General features: G+C 42.5%; 1 protein-coding gene and 1 pseudogene across 2 annotated transcripts; both read left to right on the forward strand.

Annotated features, from left to right (window-relative positions):
• The first annotated feature begins 792 nt into the window (after nt 1-792).
• LOC147654023 (coagulation factor X-like) lies at nt 793-7,862 on the forward strand. 2 transcript variants are annotated; one of them, XM_086880230.1, is made up of 7 exons: nt 793-881; nt 1,477-1,609; nt 3,076-3,189; nt 3,759-3,899; nt 4,857-5,107; nt 5,892-6,009; nt 6,519-7,862. In XM_086880230.1, the coding sequence occupies exons 2-7, from the start codon at nt 1,534-1,536 to the stop codon at nt 7,058-7,060; spliced, it is 1,242 nt and encodes a 413-aa protein (XP_086736356.1). In that variant the 5' UTR covers nt 793-881; nt 1,477-1,533; the 3' UTR covers nt 7,061-7,862. The 2 variants fall into 2 exon arrangements, with proteins under 2 accessions (XP_086736356.1, XP_086736357.1); XM_086880231.1 differs by having other exon boundaries at nt 796-881; nt 1,480-1,609.
• A 7,209-nt stretch (nt 7,863-15,071) lies between these two features.
• On the forward strand, nt 15,072-15,785 carry LOC111944755 (coagulation factor X pseudogene; annotated as a pseudogene).
• The last annotated feature ends 3,565 nt before the right edge of the window (nt 15,786-19,350 follow it).

Genomic DNA, 19,350 nt, shown 5'->3' on the forward strand with positions numbered 1-19,350 from the left:
TGCCCTAAGTAACCAGTGTGGACAAGCTGCCTTTTCTTATAGTATCCCACAGTATGGGAGGAAAACACTCTGCAGCAGGCCCAGTGTCCAACTGGAAGCATCTTTCCAGATAGCATCTTTCCTGGAGCCTTGGGCAGCATGCCAAAAGTATAATAGAGGTCAACTTGATCCCCTGTTGTCTCAGTAGGCTGGGCTGGGTGCCCTTGTCAGTCTTTCCAGGTGAGCAACATAAGCAGAGTGTCCCTGTTAGGATTGTGCCTTTGTGTCCTGCACTAGCATGACAAGAAAAAGCTTCCTGTGTCCTGCTCCCTGGCACAGATGACTCACCTGTCAGGATTGTCTTCCATAGTCTGATTCCCAGACAACAGTGCCCTGTCAAGAGCTGTCCTCTTGGGGTGGTTTGAACAAGAGAAAACAGCATATAAATCCCATAACCTTCTGTCTTAGGTTACAATGTAAAATGTAACCAGAAGTATGTATTCTATCACAGTCTTCATATGTTGTTTAAACCAAGTGGGGCAATGTTCCTTATCTCCTTCATGACTCACCCCTGATCACTCCAGGGGGATATCTTCTGTTAATGGTTCATTGGGTCTCACTGCATGACTGCTAAAATTACATTGTCCCATTGTGAGATGCTCCACCCAGGAGGAGGAGCCAAGCATTCCTACCTGGATATATTCTGAGCCTTGGAACACCACAATCAGCCTTATCCACTGAATTCCCAGAGGACAAGAGCTGCATAACCACCACTGGACCTTCAGAGGAAGATCAAACCCTTCTACAGGATCACTGCTTCAACAGAGCATCTATCACTTCAAGACGACCGCAGCCACCAATTAATAGGACTGCTACAAACACGCAGACAGACACGGTATCAGGTTGTATTCTAACTATGGCATTGCTTCTGTATTATTACATTTATTTTAATTTTCCAATTAAATTGTATTTCTGACTTGGGATCTCCCTCTGGTTTGCTTTCAAACAAGAACACCCCCCAACATTCATAAAGGGATGGAAATCAATGGCTTTGGGGAAGTGTGCTCTGTCCTTGTGATTATGACGGAGCTGGTGGGTAACATCTTTGCAATGTGCTTGCCAAGATCTGCAAACTTGGTACCTTGATTCACTCCTCACTTCTGGGCTGCCTTCTCTCTTTGGCCCAGCGTACAGGAGGCACAAAGCTCTGGCTCTGGTTGTTCTGCCTTCCTTGGGACAAGGAAAAGAGCCAAATCACTTACTCCAGCTCTTTGCTGCCTGTATAGTCAAACTGTTTTAGATGGTCTGTCAAAATTTCCATGGGAAAGCCTTTTTGAGGTGCTCTGCCAACACAAGGCTTTCAGTGCAGCACACTCACTTTTTTGTGTCTTCACACTGTGCCATGGTGACATGCACAGTGAGAGCAAAGACTTTGCTCTCAGGGGTTTTGTTTTCTCATGAGTGAAGGACCTTTGCACTGTGGTGTTTCTCATTTAGCAGCTGCCCCAGAGCCCTGCAGAGAAAGCAGTGGGTGATGCGCAGTGAGCTCGGAGGATGAGCATGGCAGGTCATCGTGGGACAGTGTGGCTTCTTCCTGTTGTCCTCCTTTTCCTTCAGATGAGGCAGACAGGTAGAGTGTTTGCTTTAACTTGGCTTTGTGCTGCCTTGCCTAAACCACGCAGGTTGCTGTCAATAGTTTTGCTTTGTAGGTCAGGGGACATGAGTGAACACCCGGTAGCTTTGCTGTCTCTGCCTTGCTTCCCTTTGCCAGCTGCAGTACAATGACATCCAGGGCACATGGGGAATTCCATTTTGGACTGGGAGCTGTGTCAGTTGTAAATTATGGGGTCAGTATGTTGATATGTAATGTTTTCAAATGCTCAGCACAATTAATGGGCCATTTCTGATTTTGTCAAGAGACATGATAATTAAAAATCCTTACTATCCATTTGTAAGCTTCTGAGGGACAAAATTATTCCCACAATGTTTTACTGTGCAGAGGAGAACAAGTACCCTACCCCATATAACGCTGTGATTTTCTAATTCTCCACACAAACATCATAGCTGTACTTGATAAAATAAATTGTCCCACCTATTCTGACCCTGCTCCAAACAGGGGGTGAACAGGTGCTAAAATTTAGAAATTAGATTTTTTTCTTGTCTAAAGTAATGAATTATTAAGCAAGTGTCACTTTTCTGGATATCCTACTTCTTGTATGACACAGTGCATCCCAGAGAACATGTGTGAGGAGTGAACACATTTTTTGCAGCAAAGCATTAAATGGGAAAGACCATGTCAACACCAGAGATGGGAGAGAAAGAGCTGCTACATGAAATGTGTCTCCAAATGCAGAGTTACCTCCCTGTCCTCCATAATACTGAGTTTATGAGATATGTGTGGCTGGGGCCCTGGAGTCAGGTCAGACAGTTGTGTCTGGTAAAGGAAGAAAGGCTGCAGAACTTGAGATGCCAGCATAGATGTGGGCAGCATGAAGTAAGAGGTAATAAATTCCAGCTCAAACTCGTACCTCAGTGGATACAGTGGGAAAATTTTGGTGCTCTAAACAATACAGACATCAGGCCTGCTCATCTGTATTTAGCAGGTTTTCTTAAAGTTTGGGAATTTTACTAGTTTTTGTTTAATATGATGATATCTGTGTCTTAAAATTAACAGCTCTGCAGGAAGAAGATATGCAGGAGGCCTGAAATCAGCTTTCAGGATATAAAAAGTGACGGGTTTTAGCAAGTAGTTGCAATATAGAAATTTCTGACTGGTTTTACAGGATACACTGGAAGTTACGTAGACTCTGTCCACTATGTATTACTTTACTTTGCTACAAAAAAAAGGCTTGTGTACACACTGTCAAAGAGTAGCCACCAAAAAGAGATTGCAAAACTGAGGATATGTAGATGAATCATTGCAGGTTTGGAATGATTGCATTTATACTGTTTGTTCCATCTGGAATGTGGCAACTCACAGGACCTATATTGGAAAAGGAAGGATGAAAGATGGCTTAAGAAAACAAAGAGCCCTTCCGTGTTCACTGAAAATACTTGCACTCTTCCAATAATTTGTGTTTTGGTTTGTTTTTGCAGATGGGAACCAATGCAGTTCAAATCCTTGCCACTATGGTGGCCACTGTAAAGATGGAATTGGTTCCTACACTTGCACGTGCTTGGATGGCTATCAAGGCAAGAACTGTGAATTTGGTAAGTTTCTGCTTTAGAGAGCTGTGGTGGTGATCTTCCCAGGGAGCCTTGCAAGGAAACATGTTTTAGATGGAAATCCTTCCTGGGGCTCACACTGTGGCAGAGAGCTGCCACTGTGATCTTGCCATGGGAGGGTGTATCATTAGCCCAGCAGTAAGAGTGGGAGTGTGGAACTGAGGTGCAGTCACAGCATGGAGGGGAGTGATGAGGAGTTGAGTGTTTTAGGGCAGGAGGGAGATGTCATGTGAGGATTTACACAGTTATGTTCTCGGTGAGTTTTGTTCATTCTTTCCCTGACAATTTGTCTCTGCTTTTCTGAGCTCACCATGCCATGGCCACTGGGCCCACTTGGACTTGGCAAGTACATTTTGTAGGCTGGATGCAGCTGCTTTGTAAGGCACAAGCTGATGTTCAGCACTCACGTGAGGGGTTCCTAAAAGGTGCTTCAGGTGCTCGGCAGTTGGGGATACAGATCCCATCTAAAGAGCGTGTTTTGTTTTGGAGAACTTGCGGATGTTCCGTGAAGTCAGTGTTTGTGTAGAGTTTTTCTCCCACCGTCTCTTTTATAGTCATACCCAAGTTCTGCAGAATAAACAACGGCGACTGTGAGCAGTTCTGCAGTGTCAGAAGAGATGGACGGAAGGATGTGCTGTGTTCCTGTGCAGATGGGTATGCTCTAGCAGAGGATGGCAAACGCTGTGTTGCAACAGGTACAAAGCCACGAGACAAATCAATAGCAGTGGTGGTGAGACTTGTTTCACAGTTAAGGGATGTGTTGGTCTACAGTTGAAGAATGGTTTTCAAACCACCAGTATCCTACATGACATAGACTCAACAGTGAAGCCAAGAGATTTCCAAAGCCTTCCATTTGTGAGGTGCTGTGATGGATTGGATCAAGATCTAAGTGTTTTTAGACCCTTTGCAAGGTGCCTCTCAGCAAATTACCAGGTTCCATTGCTGTCAAATGAAAACTAATTGCAGTAATAACTAATATTCTTAAATACTTAAACACCACAATGTTGCAGTCAGCAATCTCAGGATCTTGTCCAGGGAAGCAGCAGGATTCTGGGGACCAGCGTGAAACACCGAGACGGGCTCCAGTTCATGAAACCATTTATTCAGCATGGGAAGAAAGTCAGGTCCAGACCAGAGAGCCCTGAACAGAGGCACAGCAGGGGTTTTTGAGGGACAGAACTCTCAAGGGTTTCCACCTTTGAGGGTGGAATTCAGGGTCAGGGACCAGTAGAAGCACACCAAGGGAGAACCCCCCAGGGACTCAAAGCCAATCAGAGCACCTGGGCCATCCTTCACAAGGGGTTTCAGGTGGGACAATGTAACTCTTTGTCTCCCTTGAGGCTGCTGCCACACCACATAAAGTGTCAGCCTGCAAAACTTTCTTTTCAGAACCTTTCTTTTTATAGAAACTGAAAATATTCAATACTCATAATTAATGCTACTTACACCTGTACATTTTTAGACTCTTGTAAGAAGGCTGGTCAGACATCTCAAACATATGATCATGATGTTGTTCTTTATATCCTTTAAAAAATAACTTGTTGTTCTTGTGAGCCACATTACTCCACTCAGTTTCCTTGATGTTGCCAAGATGTTTTTTCATATGCTGGTGTTTCTCTTCTTCTTCAATTTTAACATTCTTCTCTTCACAGTAAAATTCCCTTGTGGAAAAGTTTTTGTGGCAAGGCAGAAAAGGTCTGTTCTTTCACCCGCTGACTATAGCAATGGAACAAGTGATGAAGAAATGACTTTTGCAAACGGAACGAGCGCAGAGGAGGGCTTTGCAATTACCACAGAAAGCCCAACCCCTCCCCCTGACAACAGAACAAGCAGCAAGACTCCATATGTGGATACCAGGATAGTTGGTGGGGATGAGTGTCCTCCTGGCCAATGCCCATGGCAGGTAAATGGAGGGGGGTTTGCCCTGCATGGGGCAGAGTGTGTGTGAGGCAAGGTGAGCAGTGGCTCTTTCCAGCTGTTGCCTTCTGAATGTGACCTGTGCCATGTGCCAGTGGCAGTGAGACGTAGCTGAACTGTGTGGCCCTGGGCACTTGGATGTGCTGTTCTGCAAACTGCAGCCTCACAGTGTCTAAACAAAAGGCTTTGTGCCATTTTTGATGGAGCTGCCTACTCTATCCCCAGAGAGGACTTTTGGGTCATGCTGGTCTCCCAGGCCATTTTTGCAGGTTACATTTTGGTTCTGTCTGAGACCATCCACTGAGGCAGCACACCTGGGAGCAGGGTGATAAAACAGAGAAAGCCAGCGTTTTACTTCACAAATACAGCCTCGTGTCTCAGTTTTACTCTTGAGTTTGGGCCAGCCAAAATGAATTCCTGTATTTGGGACATTCTTTGAGGGAGAAAGTCCAAGGGATGGGGTGATCTGGAGTGTGCGCTCTGCCTGCTCAGCCGGTCAGTGCCTCAGGGACGTTGCTCAGCACTGGGAGTGAGGTTGTGTGGAAGCCAAATGTCAACTTGACATAAAGTCAGTCGAGAATCTGTAGCAGCAGAAGTCAGTCTGTGACCTCTGCACCTGAGAATGTGGTAACAGGAGAGACCTGGAGGGCCACATACACACTGCTGTAAGAAGCATCTCTGTAATGTGCAGAGAAAGCAGTTAGCTCTTCATAGTTCATGGACAGTAACCTGCACTTGCTCCTTCTGCACTTACCTGTTTTCATTCGCAGGCTGTTCTGATAGATGAGGAAGGAAAAGTGTTTTGTGGTGGAACTGTTCTGAGTGAAAATTTTATACTTACTGCAGCTCATTGCATAAACCAATCCAAAGAAATCAAAGTTGTTGTTGGTGAGTGATTATTTCTTTTACTCCTCTGAGGTGGGATGACTATCTGTTGTGCTTAACCTTCTGTGCCATAAATCTCCTGTGAGATGTACTCCCTTAACACACTTCAGGTGTTTTACCTTTCTGCTGCTTTTTATAATTTCTTGTTATTGTGAGAATCCTGTTTGTAACAACAGGTGCCTCTCCTTCTTCTCTGCCAGCTAGCTGAGAGTGATTACTCTAGTCATTACTATAGTCAAATATTCTAGAACTGTTGGCTATTGATGTGTTCAGCAGAGCAGTGCTTCTGCTGTAACAGAGCTCGTCATTCCTAGCACTTCATAAGCATCCAGGTTTGTTCTTGTGGGAACAAACTCATTGTTTGACTCATTGAATAGAGCACAAAAGAACTGATTCAGATTTATCATTGCTTCCCTTTTGAGCCAGGACACAGGATCAACACAGTGTCATCTTAAATTCTAAAATTCTTACCCTTTCTCCACATTAATGACCCTTTTAATGCTCTTGTACAGGTGAAGTAGACAGAGAGAAGAAAGAGCCATCTGAATCAATGCACACTGTGGACAAAATATTCGTTCACTCCAAGTTTGTTGCTGAGACTTATGATAATGACATTGCCTTATTAAAGCTGAAGGAGCCTATCAGGTTTTCGGAGTACGTCGTCGCAGCGTGTCTCCCCAAAGCAGACTTTGCTAATGAAGTTCTGATGAACCAAAGATCTGGGAGGGTTAGTGGCTTTGGGCATGAATTTGATGGTGGAGAACTCTCAAAAAAACTGAAGGTGCTCGAAGTCCCCTATGTTAATAGGAGCACTTGCAAGCAGTCCACTAGCTATGTATTTACTGAGAACATGTTCTGTGCTGGTTATGACACAGAGGAAAAAGATGCTTGCCAAGGAGATAGTGGTGGCCCCCATGTGACCAGATACAAGGATACTTACTTTGTTACTGGAATTGTTAGCTGGGGAGAAGGATGTGCAAGGAAGGGTAAATACGGTGTCTACACTAAACTGTCCCGATTCTTGCGTTGGGTAAGAACAGTCATGAGTTTGTAGTGGTGGTGTGTCCCTTGATCCTTCTTGCTAGCTACCAAGATGCAGGATTGGTAATGGAAACTTTCTTTTCCTGCACATCTGCTAAGCTGGTTTTGAAATCTGGTTCCTTAAAGTTATGGTCAGCTTCCATTTGTAGTCTTCCTGTCTTTAAAGCACCTCCCTGTGGACTGTGGAGGAGTTTAGAATTGGTTGAATGAGGGAATTTCTCCAAACAAAAAGGCTTCTGAGCAGAGTCTTTGGCTTCTTTCAGTTATTTATCAATGGCCATTTTGGTTCCTATGTGTTGACACCAGTGCTCCTACCAGAGGCTGTTAAACATGTTCTGAGCAGTCCCGAGTCATGATGAAAGCAGGAAGGACAGGACTCAGTTAATCCTCATATTGCGGCCATCTGGCTCAGCAGGGAGTTTGTCCTTACTGGAGTTGTTGAGCTTCTGCCTTTAGACATGACCAGAAGATTAAGGAGCAGGGGATCTTGCATGGTAAAAGCTGAGACACAATTAATTAATCAGTGTTTGGTGCTAAATGGCCACATGTTCCACAAATGGCCTGCTCAGATCACAGCTGCTCATTAAAAGGGGTTTTGCTTTGTAAGGATTGTACTTCACTTTATTTTTATTTGTACACTCTGTTCATTGGAAAAAAATATATGTGCACATTCACTGTTTTCTATATCTTGTTCTGGATTATGTATGGCTGAGGAGTGGAAAGCTCCTTACAAGTGTATTGGTCTAGATGTTCCTGTTAGGTGCAATATTGATGTACACCAGCATTTGAAATAAAACATTCTTTCTCTTTTGTTCTCCTTTGGTTGGGTTTTTCTCTAACAGAGCCCCATTTGCTGACAGAGCCTCTATTCCACTGACAATTCTGATGGCTTTTCCAAGGCTCCTCCAATCTCTTATGCTCCCCTGTGCTCTGAGGAACACTGAACTTCATTAGACACCTGCTACTTCTTTCTCAGGCTTTGAGCTGGTACTGGCTTGTTTCACACAGCAGGTGCTGTGAGCAAAGCAGACTGACAAACTCGAAATACAACTCTGCAAACAGGGAGTATTGCTGCAGCCAGCCCTAATTGTGGGCAGGAAAGTGAGTGGGCAGGTCAGCTACCCCAGCATGATGGTCTTGGCCTGTAGAACTCCTCAGTGGGCTTTCTTCAAAGTCTACTCAGCAGTGTTTGTTCCCTGGCTTCTTCTGTGCACTGGATTCCTGCTCAAGTCCCTCGTCCCATGGGTACTGTGCCTTGTGCTCAATTTCCCTGTTCAAAGGAAAACCTCAGGTCAGGGTCCTACTCAAATCCTACTTCCATACGCTTGCTCAGGGCTTTCTTCTGCTGAAGCAGAGCTTGAGGACTGAAGCAAAACACAGACTGGGCTGGAAAGGTGTTGAGGTAGCTGAAGGCATCACTTCCTGTCCATTGCTCTTTCTGTGCCAGCATCTCTGCTGTGCTGAGAGGCATGGGTGAAACATCTGCTTGCCTCTGGACCTCCTATCAAAGGTCATAAGCAACCCTAGGGCCTGCAACAAAAGGAGGAATTAAAGCACTCTCTTTTTTTAATGTAGATAAATGATTCAGGAGTAATTTCACATAGCAGATTTGAACAGAATGCAAAGTCCAGGAAAGGGGCACCGCACACAGCTGCTGAGTAAGGAGGTGGATTTTAAGATACCAGAATTCCTCGTGGCAAGCAGACACAGCTGGCTTAGGCTGTAGCTGGTATGTACCAAGGATGGTGGACAGAGAGGCTCTTAAGGTACCCTCTAGTGCTCAGGCTTCTGCCTTCAAGGAAAAGCCTGTCTAAAATCTCCAAACTTGGTGTGCTAATTCACTCCTCACTTCTGGGCTGCCTTCTCTCTTTGGCCCAGTGTACAGGAGGCACAAAGCTCTGGCTCTGGTTGTTCTGCCTTCCTTGGGACAAGGGCAAGAGCCAAATCACTTACTCCAGCTCTTTGCTGCCTGTATAGCCAGACTGTTTTAGATGGTCTGTCAAAATTTCCATGGAAAAGCCTTTTTGAGGTGCTCTGCCAACACAAGGCTATCAGTGCAGCACACTCACTTTTTTGTGTCTTCACACTGTGCCATGGTGACATGCACAGTGAGAGCAAAGACTTTGCTCTCAGGGGTTTTGTTTTCTCATGAGTGAAGGACCTTTGCACTGTGGTGTTTCTCATTTAGCAGCTGCCCCAGAGCCCTGCAGAGAAAGCAGTGGGTGATGCGCAGTGAGCTCGGAGGATGAGCATGGCAGGTCATCGTGGGACAGTGTGGCTTCTTCCTGTTGTCCTCCTTTTCCTTCAGATGAGGCAGACAGGTAGAGTGTTTGCTTTAACTTGGCTTTGTGCTGCCTTGCCTAAACCACGCAGGTTGCTGTCAATAGTTTTGCTTTGCAGGACAGGGGACATGAGTGAACACCCGGTAGCTTTGCTGTCTCTGCCTTGCTTCCCTTTGCCAGCTGCAGTACAATGACATCCAGGGCACATGGGGAATTCCATTTTGGACTGGGAGTTGTGTCAGTTGTAAATTATGGGGTCAGTATGTTGATATGTAGTGTTTTCAAATGCTCAGCACAATTAATGGGCCATTTCTGATTTTGTCAAGAGACATGATAATTAAATCATCTTTAGTAACTATTGATATGCTACTGAGGAACATATAGAACCCCACAATATTTAGCAGTGTAGAGGGGAATGACCCCTCACCCACTTTTGTTTTGTACATCTCCACAGAATCATCCCATCTCCACTTGATATATCATCCCACCTCTCCTTCAGGTTGGACCCTGAGATCTTCTCTACAGAGTAAGTTTATGAATCATATTGCAGACAAGATGCAATATGCCTTATGGTTTACTTTTCTGTTGTCTCTGATTGGAGACAACCGAACAAACACCTGAGTCATGACCATTACAAGAGCTATGAGTTAGAGGTGGATTTTGACATCCCAGAGATGAGATGGGAGAGGTACTTAGTGGGACACAGGGTGCCCTGAGAATCTTCAGAATGAGGATAATCTCATATAAACATGTCGAAAGCAATTCTGACTGCATTTATGTGCATTTAATGTTAAAATATAGACTAGAACTTCCTGTACAAACAAAGTTGGAAGGTAACTTTTATGAAAGTAACTGTAAAAATGACAGAGCTCATTAATGAAGTAAAGAAAAAGAATAAGAGAATAAAATTAATGTATTTTTAAAAGAGATGCTACTTCTAAAATCCCCACAAAACCCCAAAGTATCTAAGGCATATGTCAAAACTATCCCAAGGTCAGGAAAGTACAGGACAACTGATTAAAACTGTGAGATCTTTCGTGACCTGACCCCAAAAACAAGTGTAAAAGTGCCTAGCTCTGTATCAAAGAATTGTTAATATCCTGACATAAAACCAGAAAAGTTGAGGAGTAAATACAATAAGATAAATGTGGTGTGAAAATCAAGAGCTGATCTAAGCTGAGTGTTTGAATAATGGAAGAAAGACTGTGAATGTTAGTCTGTGCCTGATGAAGAAGAAAGTCTTCCTTTCTTAAGGTACCAAATAACTTGCACCCAACAAAGAGGAAAGAAACTGCTCAACTGCACTATTTGGGAAAAAAATCAAACTTCTCCAAGGGAAAAATCACATCAATTTTCCCCAAATACAGGATAACAGGCTGGGTGGCTGCAAAAGATGGAATAAACTTCAGGTCTCTCCTCTAAGGGAGGCTTCTAACAACATTTCATCTGACACTTTTATTGCAACAGAAAGAGAAACATCTATAAATTTGGTGCAAATCTGGTCAAGAAACTATGCTACTTGACTGAAAAACTGTATGGAGTGCAAATCTCCTCACAGGTGAGTCTGAAGACCTCTGACACTGATATTTTCACAGCAACATTCAAGACAAAAGAGAGTGTTTTCTCATTGTTTTTTTACCTCATTCCAGACTGGAAGGACTACCATAAATTGAGATGAGCATTCAGGCAGTCTTGGGAAACTGAAACACTGAGACAATGTGAATAGAAGGCAATTATGTAAAGATGAAGCCAAAATTTCACCTTTGGTCCCACAACATGCAACCACAGAGATTTGTAAAATATGTAATAAAAGCAAGAGTTCTTCATTTTCATGAGGATGAACAGCTAGGACAAGAAGTAATAGGATCCCATCACTCTAAGGGCTACTCAGATTAGATATTAGGAAACACTTTTTAGACATTATAAGACTAATTAAGGAGTGCTTTAAGTTGTGTGGGTAAGCTGCTGAATCTCATTAGGAATCTGTAGGAACAGGTTAGACAACATCCTTAGGACCAGTTTACTTGCTCTTGCACTGTTATGGCCAGAAAGAGCTCTCTCACTCTGCCTGTGGTTTTGCAATACCAGGGTTGAACTAAGGTAGCATGAGCCATATACAGATGGAAAAGGAATATTGCAGGGATCCACCAAGAGTTCAATACCTCATTTGTTACTGATGCTTTAGCTGTTGATATTTTTTCCTCTCACCCACAGCCAAGTTCATCTTTGCCTTAGTCCAATGGCTGTTCTGGCAAGCACAGGGTGCTGCTCCTTGAGCTGGCCTCTGAGAGTTGTTAGTTACACCTGGAAAGCACAGCATAAGGTGTGGAATAATAGTGTTCTACCTCATGTTGACAGCTTACCATTTTTTTAAACAATAATATGACTTTGGTTATTATTAAGGCCTTTTGCAGGAACTGTACTGTATTTCCTAAAGTGCTGGGATGTTTGGCTAATGTTTGTGAGCCAGTTTTATAAGCTACTTGTACTTTTATGAAGTCACCACAAACTTGTAACCTGCCTATACGTCTGCCTCCCTTGCAGTCATACCAAGTGATGCAAGCTTTCAGAACTGTGAGCAGTTCTGAAAAACTGAAGATGGAGGAATTATATGTTCCTGTGCTGCTGGCTATGCCCTGGGCAATGGCAAACCTGTGTTTCTGTAGGTACAAAGCACAATTATAGTTCATTCTATGGGACATATCTCATCTGTACCACGTTTAGGAAGTGCTGCTGTGTTGCAGTGCCACTGTAGCATAAAGAATAATGTTAATTATTATTCAGGCCTTTCACATGGCTTACTTGAGCTGTTTATAACAAGTTTAGTAAGACCTTAGCCAGAGGACATAATTTTAGTAACATCAAATTTTGCAGCTGTGAGGGATGTGTGGCAGCAAAAATAGCTCAAGAAAATGTTCTGTGCAATTGAGTGTGTTCTCTCAGGGGACTACAAAATCCATGTCCCAGCAGGGGGAAAAGCATATCAGAAAGTGGTGATTACAACAGGGTTCAGATTCCTCTTCTCCCAAAGACAGAAACGGGCTTCTCATGCAATGGAGGATTTTGTTAGAAAGTAACAGGTTAGAATTTTGATTGATAAAAGTTGGTGTCTCGTTTCAAGGCCTCTGGGACATGCTGAACACCTACAGATCCAAATAAGTAGAAATCCAAGAAATTTCTCCTTTTACAGTATACAGTTCACAAAGACTCATTTTCATTCCAGTAGTAGTAACATCATGTAACTGGGTTATATTTCACTTGTTTCTCCTCCAATACCACCTGTCCATCTGAAAGAAATACAATCTGCCTTTCTCTTTTCTTCTAACAACATGTTTTCCACAGTTAATATGTGGCAACCTAAATACATTAATAACTACTGCCACTGAATTTAGTTTCATCAGTTTTGCCTCCATTCAAATTGAACGTTAACAATTACTAGTCTTAGTCTATTCTTCTGTGTCTGATATATGTTATAATACCCTTTGTAATTTAATGCAAAATTACTATCATGACCTTATGATTCCAAGCATTGAATACTTTATTCTCTTTTCTAATTAAAAAGATTTATTAACAGCAGGTACATAACAATAATTAAACCAATAATGGAAGATGTCTAACTTTTAAATACTTTGAAAATGCTAAACCAATTTGCCTACTTGCTCAAAATGGGTAAGTTTTAAAAGAAATTAAAATTATTTTCATTTTTCAGACATTCCAATCTTTTTGCATGTGCAAAGTTTGTGTTAATATCTTGAAAAATCTAGCAGAGCCAAACCTGACAAGGACATCTGCATATTTAATTAGATTGTAAAAGATTGCTGTCAAGGAGTTTTCCTTGAAATTAATGTTAAACAAGTTTTCTCTTGTTTTCAATGCAATGGAAACTGGGTCTACTTTCCTGACCAAAAAACTATTCTTTTATATCAAGGGCCCTGTCAAACAAGCTCTGCTGAATGGCGCTTCAGTGACAGAAATTGCTTTCAAGAGCAACTGTCTGTCCTTCTGCTCTGAAAGTTTCCTTGCATGTCGCTCAGCTTGGTACCTCAGGGACAGCACAGGCACCATCTCCCACAGAGATAGAAAACCATAGTCCTCCATTTTCTATATATTGGCTTAAATCAGGTATTTCTGAGCTCTGGTGGAGGCTGGTAACATCAGCAAAGCATTCACAGAGTGTGTTCAGTGTTATGGACAGGGGCTCTTTGCTGTCAGCATGCAACACATGATTCAAAGACCCAGTACCATACATCAAGCATTTTGGTTTTGCCTTTGCAGTCCAGTTATTCTGACCATAAAGCTCAGAAATCATGAACTAGATGTCAGGAAGTCACAGGAGTCACAGCAAATCAGATTCCCATCCTGAAAACGAGGAATCCCCTGAGACCTTGAGCAGGCAGATGGAGGTCAGCAGGGAGAATGGCATTCACCCAGCACGTCCCCGTGGCAGCCAAGGAGCCTGGGCTGGCAGCTGTTTTCTCCTCAGGGTGCTCATCCAGCCCTGGTCCCAGGAGAGCCAGGCTTCCCTGGTGTCAGCATTTGGGGTGGGTTATTCCACTCTACTGTGACTACTGTGCTTCTGCACCAGTCTCCAGCCCTGAATGATCTCATGTCTCCATTTCAGCATCAAGCAAATGCTGAGAGGGGCAGCCTAGGGAAGAAGTGGATTGCAGGTGTGGGATTGTTGGTAAGTGCTCCTCCTTTTGCCCTTTACCACAAAAATAAGAAACTGCCCCACGTTTTATTCTCCATATACAAGAAACCAAATTCTAGCAGAGTTTTTCTTACTCTCTTGTTTCTCACTGACTTATTTTATCTCTTGACTAACAATGAAATACATAGCCAAATTTATAGAACAGACAGTTTCTTTAGGCTTGGCTTGACCTAGTGTATTTTATGTATGTTAGAAGCCAAATATAAACTAGGGATTCATGTGGGCAGGTAGGGCTGAAATGATGTAGTTAAATTGCTGTAATATTACATCTTTGTGCAATTTCCTGTTTTGGCCAAACACTGAGGAATTCCAGATGCCTCATTCAGATATTAGCAATAACTGTTTCAACAGCATGTAGATATTATACTGGGACTGTTCCATACTTGAAACCTCAAATGTATCATTTACTATTGTTGTTTATTAAAAAGTAGTTTATCACAAATTCTAGGCGCTGAAAAATGGTGTTCTGAGTCATAAAATTTGTATACAACGTACCAGAGTAAAGCAAAAATTGTAGTTGCCTTAACTCCAATTGCCTGACTATTTAATTCCCAAAGAGACATCATACAAATTGAGGTAGATCAAATATATATGTGAATTTGTTATTTTCTGTATGCAGAATGTTGAAGCTATGAAAGACCATAAATATCTATTTTCTGTTTAAGTCTGACTATATTGCTCTACAAATGAGACAAAATTCTTCTGTGTTGAGGCTTGTCTATCATGAGATACACAGTGCCATAGGAATACTGTAATAAAGCCAAAAATGTTTTATCAAAGTTTTCATTGAAAGAATTATTCTGATTCAAAAGTTATGATTTCCTACCTTCTTGGTATTTTGTCAGCCCTCTAAAATCTCTCCAAAATGGGTATTGTTATAGCCTTAGGATACAGGATTGGTTGATTTTATTTGTATAGCATATTGCCTATATAGAGTGCAAGAAACTTTCGTCCCTTTTATTATTGAGATGCCTTGGACTGGTTGGTGTTGTCTTATTAACAGCTACTTTAATTGTTTGACACAGGGATGGATGGTAGACAAGGAAAGGTAAGAGGCAATGCACAGAGTGGAAAAAATAATTAGCCATGCTGAATTTGATACAGAAACTTGCAGCAGCAGAAGCAGCACAGTCTTTCTCAAACTGGAGAAACCTATCACATTTTCTGAGGGTGTTGTCCCAGCATGCCTTCCAGAAGATTTTGCTAGATACATTCTGATGAATTAATTGGAATTGTCAGTGGCTTTGAGACCATGTTTGAATGTGCATGGCCAGTCAAAAGAGTGAAAGCACTTTAAATCCTTTATGTGGACAGGGACATTTGTAAACTCACCCTTCATAGCCTGGTGACAGAAAACATGTCTTTTACTGGTTAGGACAGATTGAAATCATGTCTCCCAAGAAGATGGAGGAGACTCCCATGGAACCCAACAGAAATGGTGTTTACTTTGTTACTGGTATCATCAGCTGGGGAGAAGGCTGTGGGAGGTGAAAAATATGGGATGTATACCAACTTGTTAAATTTCCTACCTTGGGTGAGAAGTGTTTTGACAAAAAATGTAATGGCTTTGACATTTGATAAACCAAGTTGCCTTAGTGATCAGACCTAATTCCTAAGTAATATATTCTCTTTTTTAACATGGTTGCTAAAATTCTGACAGTTTGTTCTACCTTTAAGAGCTGCTATCTATTTATTCATGGGCTAATATCTGGTTTTCGGAAGGTGGGCTTGGACTTTCTGAAGAGCTTGCTGGTTCCAGACAATAATGAAATTTCTTCAAATGGTTTAGGAAGGTCTTCTTCTCTTGCTGTTATAACCTGGATTTGTTTATTGGAGGCTTTGCTTTTGTGGATAAGCCCCCCTCCCTTGCAATGAAAGTTGGAACTACCTCAATGTCTTTGTGTCAGTACATGCTTTATAGAAACAAGCTGCACCAGGATAACATCAAAGCAAGACAGTATCCAAGTTGGACAGCATTTTAAAAGCCTCTGAAAAATCTACCTGATTTTCTAGATATATAAACATGTATACAGAAAAAAACCCCTAGAAAATGCAAAAATCACTCCAGAAGAGTCTAATTAACTGTGCATGTCACTGAGTGAAATGAGTTGTTAGATGAAGTTCCTTGAATTGGAAAGGCTTTCTTGCTGTCACCAAAATCATTGCTGTTCTGATAGCTTCTTGCTTTCTTTCTGAGGTACTTTCTTCACCAGCATTATTGATAAAATGATTTTGGCTATCATAATGTAAATGCATTGCATACCCTACAAATTACAATATTTCTATACGTTATTTATATAAAGTATTATTTAAATTATTCACAACTGAAAAAATTTTAAATCTGCAAGGGTAGCTAATATTTCAAGACTAATAAAAGCCTAACTCTCTTACCATCTGAACCTGACGTCCTCTGTCTGCCTTATTTCAATCCAGAGAAAAAATTATTTGTTTTGCAGCCAGTTCAGTGCTATGTAAAAACTGTGAAGCAGTACTGAGAGCCTCTACAGAAAAAAGTACTCTGTGTGGTACTTCAAAAAGTGCATCAGTATATATTTTGGGAGAGAAGAAAGGTGTTGTTGGATTTTGGCATAAAATATGCAATATTTTTCTCATTCCCTACCTTCACCATATCCAGTTTTTAAGTCTGAAAGTCACCATTTGGGGATGATTTTTATAATGAAACTTGTTGATCAGTTTGAAAGGAATAGAACAGTCAACTTTGTTCTTGCAGTGATCACTGTCTGGTTTCCCTATAAAACCTAAAAAAACTCACTCTGGAGTCTGTGCCATATGTACCATATCCCTGCCATTTTTCTCTGACATGTCCTGAATTTCAGGCTGCTAAATGAACTCGATTCAGGGGTGACAGTGCATTGTTGGTCATGGTGTTCAAACCACAGATAGAAGCTCAGCCCCTGATGGCTGCATATGTCACTCCCTGACATCTCTGCTCCAAAGGATATACCCCTGTTTGAATTCCCATAGGACCTTCTCTGAAAGCTCTGATTATAGTTCAGCCCTAAACTATAGAGAGAGCCAGCCTGATACATGGAACAGTGGGCCATGCTCAGATGTGCCCCAGGGACTAGAGGGAGGCCATAAACACAGGGCTGGCACTTGCTGACCCATTCCCTCATTGCCATCCAGCTCTCCTCCCACCCAGCTCTCCATGACCGCTTGTCCCAGTTCTGCAGCACTCCTGGTTTATCCATAATCAATTCCAGAGGGCACAGACACCTCTGATGGACTTTGATTGCTGTCTTTAGCTCAACATACATTCAGAGGAATCAGTCATCTGAGCTTCTCCTTCCTCACCTGCCAGTTTGCATTGCCAGGCATGAAACACCATCATCAACCTCCTCAGACATTCAGTACCAGATAAGAACAAATTCTGTCTGCAGGGACACTCACCACAGCTGCTTAATTGCACAGAGCTGCAATCCTCACTCAACATACAGCGAGGCACACATCATCAGTGCTCTGCCACAATGCTCTTTGGGTCCTCACAGACAGAGTTTTAACTCCAGTCATCCTGAAGATGCACTTTGAAACTTGAATAAACTTTTTTTGCCATCCAATTTCAATATGGATAGAGCATTTTCCTGTGGTAAATGCAGAAGCCAATCTCCAAAAGCAGTCCAACAGCGTGACAGTTACACAAGTCCACAGCATCCATGTGTCCCCTGGCTTGGAAGTCAGGTTGATGGCAAAAGGCAGTTCCACCACACAGTTCCATATGTCTGTTTGGGCTGTGGGTGGAAGATGTAGGGTGCAGTCTTTGCACTGGTGCCACTGAGGTCATGTTAGGGCTTCCCTCCTGCTGAGTCTGTTGCAGAAGGACTAACTGGTTGGTCAAAGGAACAATTTAAATTACAGTGTCTGGATGTGGCTGCAGGGCTGCTGCCCCATGTCCTCAGTGATGAGAGTCAGGCAGAAAGACAGAGGAACAGGAAACTGCATTAAAAAGTCTGAGTTCTGGGTAAAGTCCAAATACTTTCTTGTCTCTTCATTGTCCACTTCAGACTGCATTAGTGTTCCAGGAGTTTTCCTGAAAAATCTGCTGTTTAGGTTTCTCTGAGAGCCATCCTTAATAATTTTTATGCTGAACTCCGGGTTAGGGCAATAGGGAGATGTTACCAGACAAAACTGGAGGGAAAACAAAAAAAATCATCATCCAAATGGCACAGATTCCAAAGTGATTTTTCTTCATTTTTCACATAGGATGAGGGGATATTCCTCATCTCAGAGCAAAATTAAGCATCTTTCCAACCCCCTTATCCATCACTGAAACTGTAACTAGGAGCTGAAGTGCAATGATGCAGTCTGTGCATGTGCTCTGACATCTTGTGGTTCTTCCAAATCCAGTTTCTTTGGTTGGAATTTTGGTAGGGAAAAGAATTTTAGTATATAAACTGAGGGAAAAGGTAAAGAAACATGAAGGTGGAAGTAAAGAAATAATTTAAATTATTTATTTTAATAAGTAAAATATTAACAACAATTGCTATTTTTAGCAATATATGCGCAGGAAATGTCAGAGCTTGCATCTACAGAGATTACAGAATCATAGAAGGGCTTTGGTTAGAGGGGACCTTCAAAGATCACCTCATACAACACTGTCTGCCACGGGTAGGGACACCTTCTGCTAGACCAGGTTGCTGAAAGCCCCATCCAGCCTGGCCTTGAATACTTCTGGGGATGGAGCAAATGTCAGAGGAGTTCCAAGGTGGCTTTTGTGTTCGCTGCCAGGCCATCAGGACACTTGCACATCCTTGAGGGTAGGCTTGTTATGAGTGCAGCACCTAAAGGAGAAAATCAGAGCTCCCTGGGGCTACATTCCTTCCCTGTTCTCTCCTCCAAGGTTTCCTGCAATCTGTAACCAAAACATTGAGTGCTGATGTTCTTTTGAAACAGCTGCAAGTTTCTCCTGCATTTAGAAATGCTGATGCAATTTGGATTTAGCAAGAAAAACTTTTTTTTTTTTTTTTTTTCTGCAGGTGGTGGACAGACTGGACTGATCTCAATCCAGGTGTTTAGCTGAAATCAGTACCCATTTTAACTGCACTAAGCAGCTCACCAGCTGAGGTATGCATTTCCGAAAAAGCGTGTGAGGGGTTGCGCAGGACAGCTGCCCTTGGCACATCATGCTGCAGCAGGGTTGATGGCCAGCCCATAGCATGAGATGGGTGGCACTGACATGTCCCCATCACTGCTCCATCACTGCCTGGGCAGCAGGTCTGCAAACCCACTTCCCATGGGCTGCTGCACTGCGCAAGGAACAACTTCCTTCCCTGTGAACCAGTTGCTAAAGCA

This window comes from Cyanistes caeruleus, chromosome 3 (assembly GCF_971803275.1).
Source record: "Cyanistes caeruleus chromosome 3, bCyaCae1.hap1.1, whole genome shotgun sequence".
Lineage (NCBI taxonomy): Eukaryota > Metazoa > Chordata > Aves > Passeriformes > Paridae > Cyanistes > Cyanistes caeruleus.

What these genes read in the sequence shown, in the direction of transcription:
- LOC147654023 (XM_086880230.1), top strand. Translation starts at nt 1,534, where the DNA reads ATGAGCATGGCAGGTCATCGTGGGACAGTGTGGCTTCTTCCTGTTGTC. An exon ending in AGGCAAGAACTGTGAATTTG is followed by an intron (nt 3,190 to 3,758) that starts GTAAGTTTCTGC and finishes TCTCTTTTATAG; the next exon opens with TCATACCCAAGTTCTGCAGA. An exon ending in CTGGCCAATGCCCATGGCAG is followed by an intron (nt 5,108 to 5,891) that starts GTAAATGGAGGG and finishes TTTCATTCGCAG; the next exon opens with GCTGTTCTGATAGATGAGGA.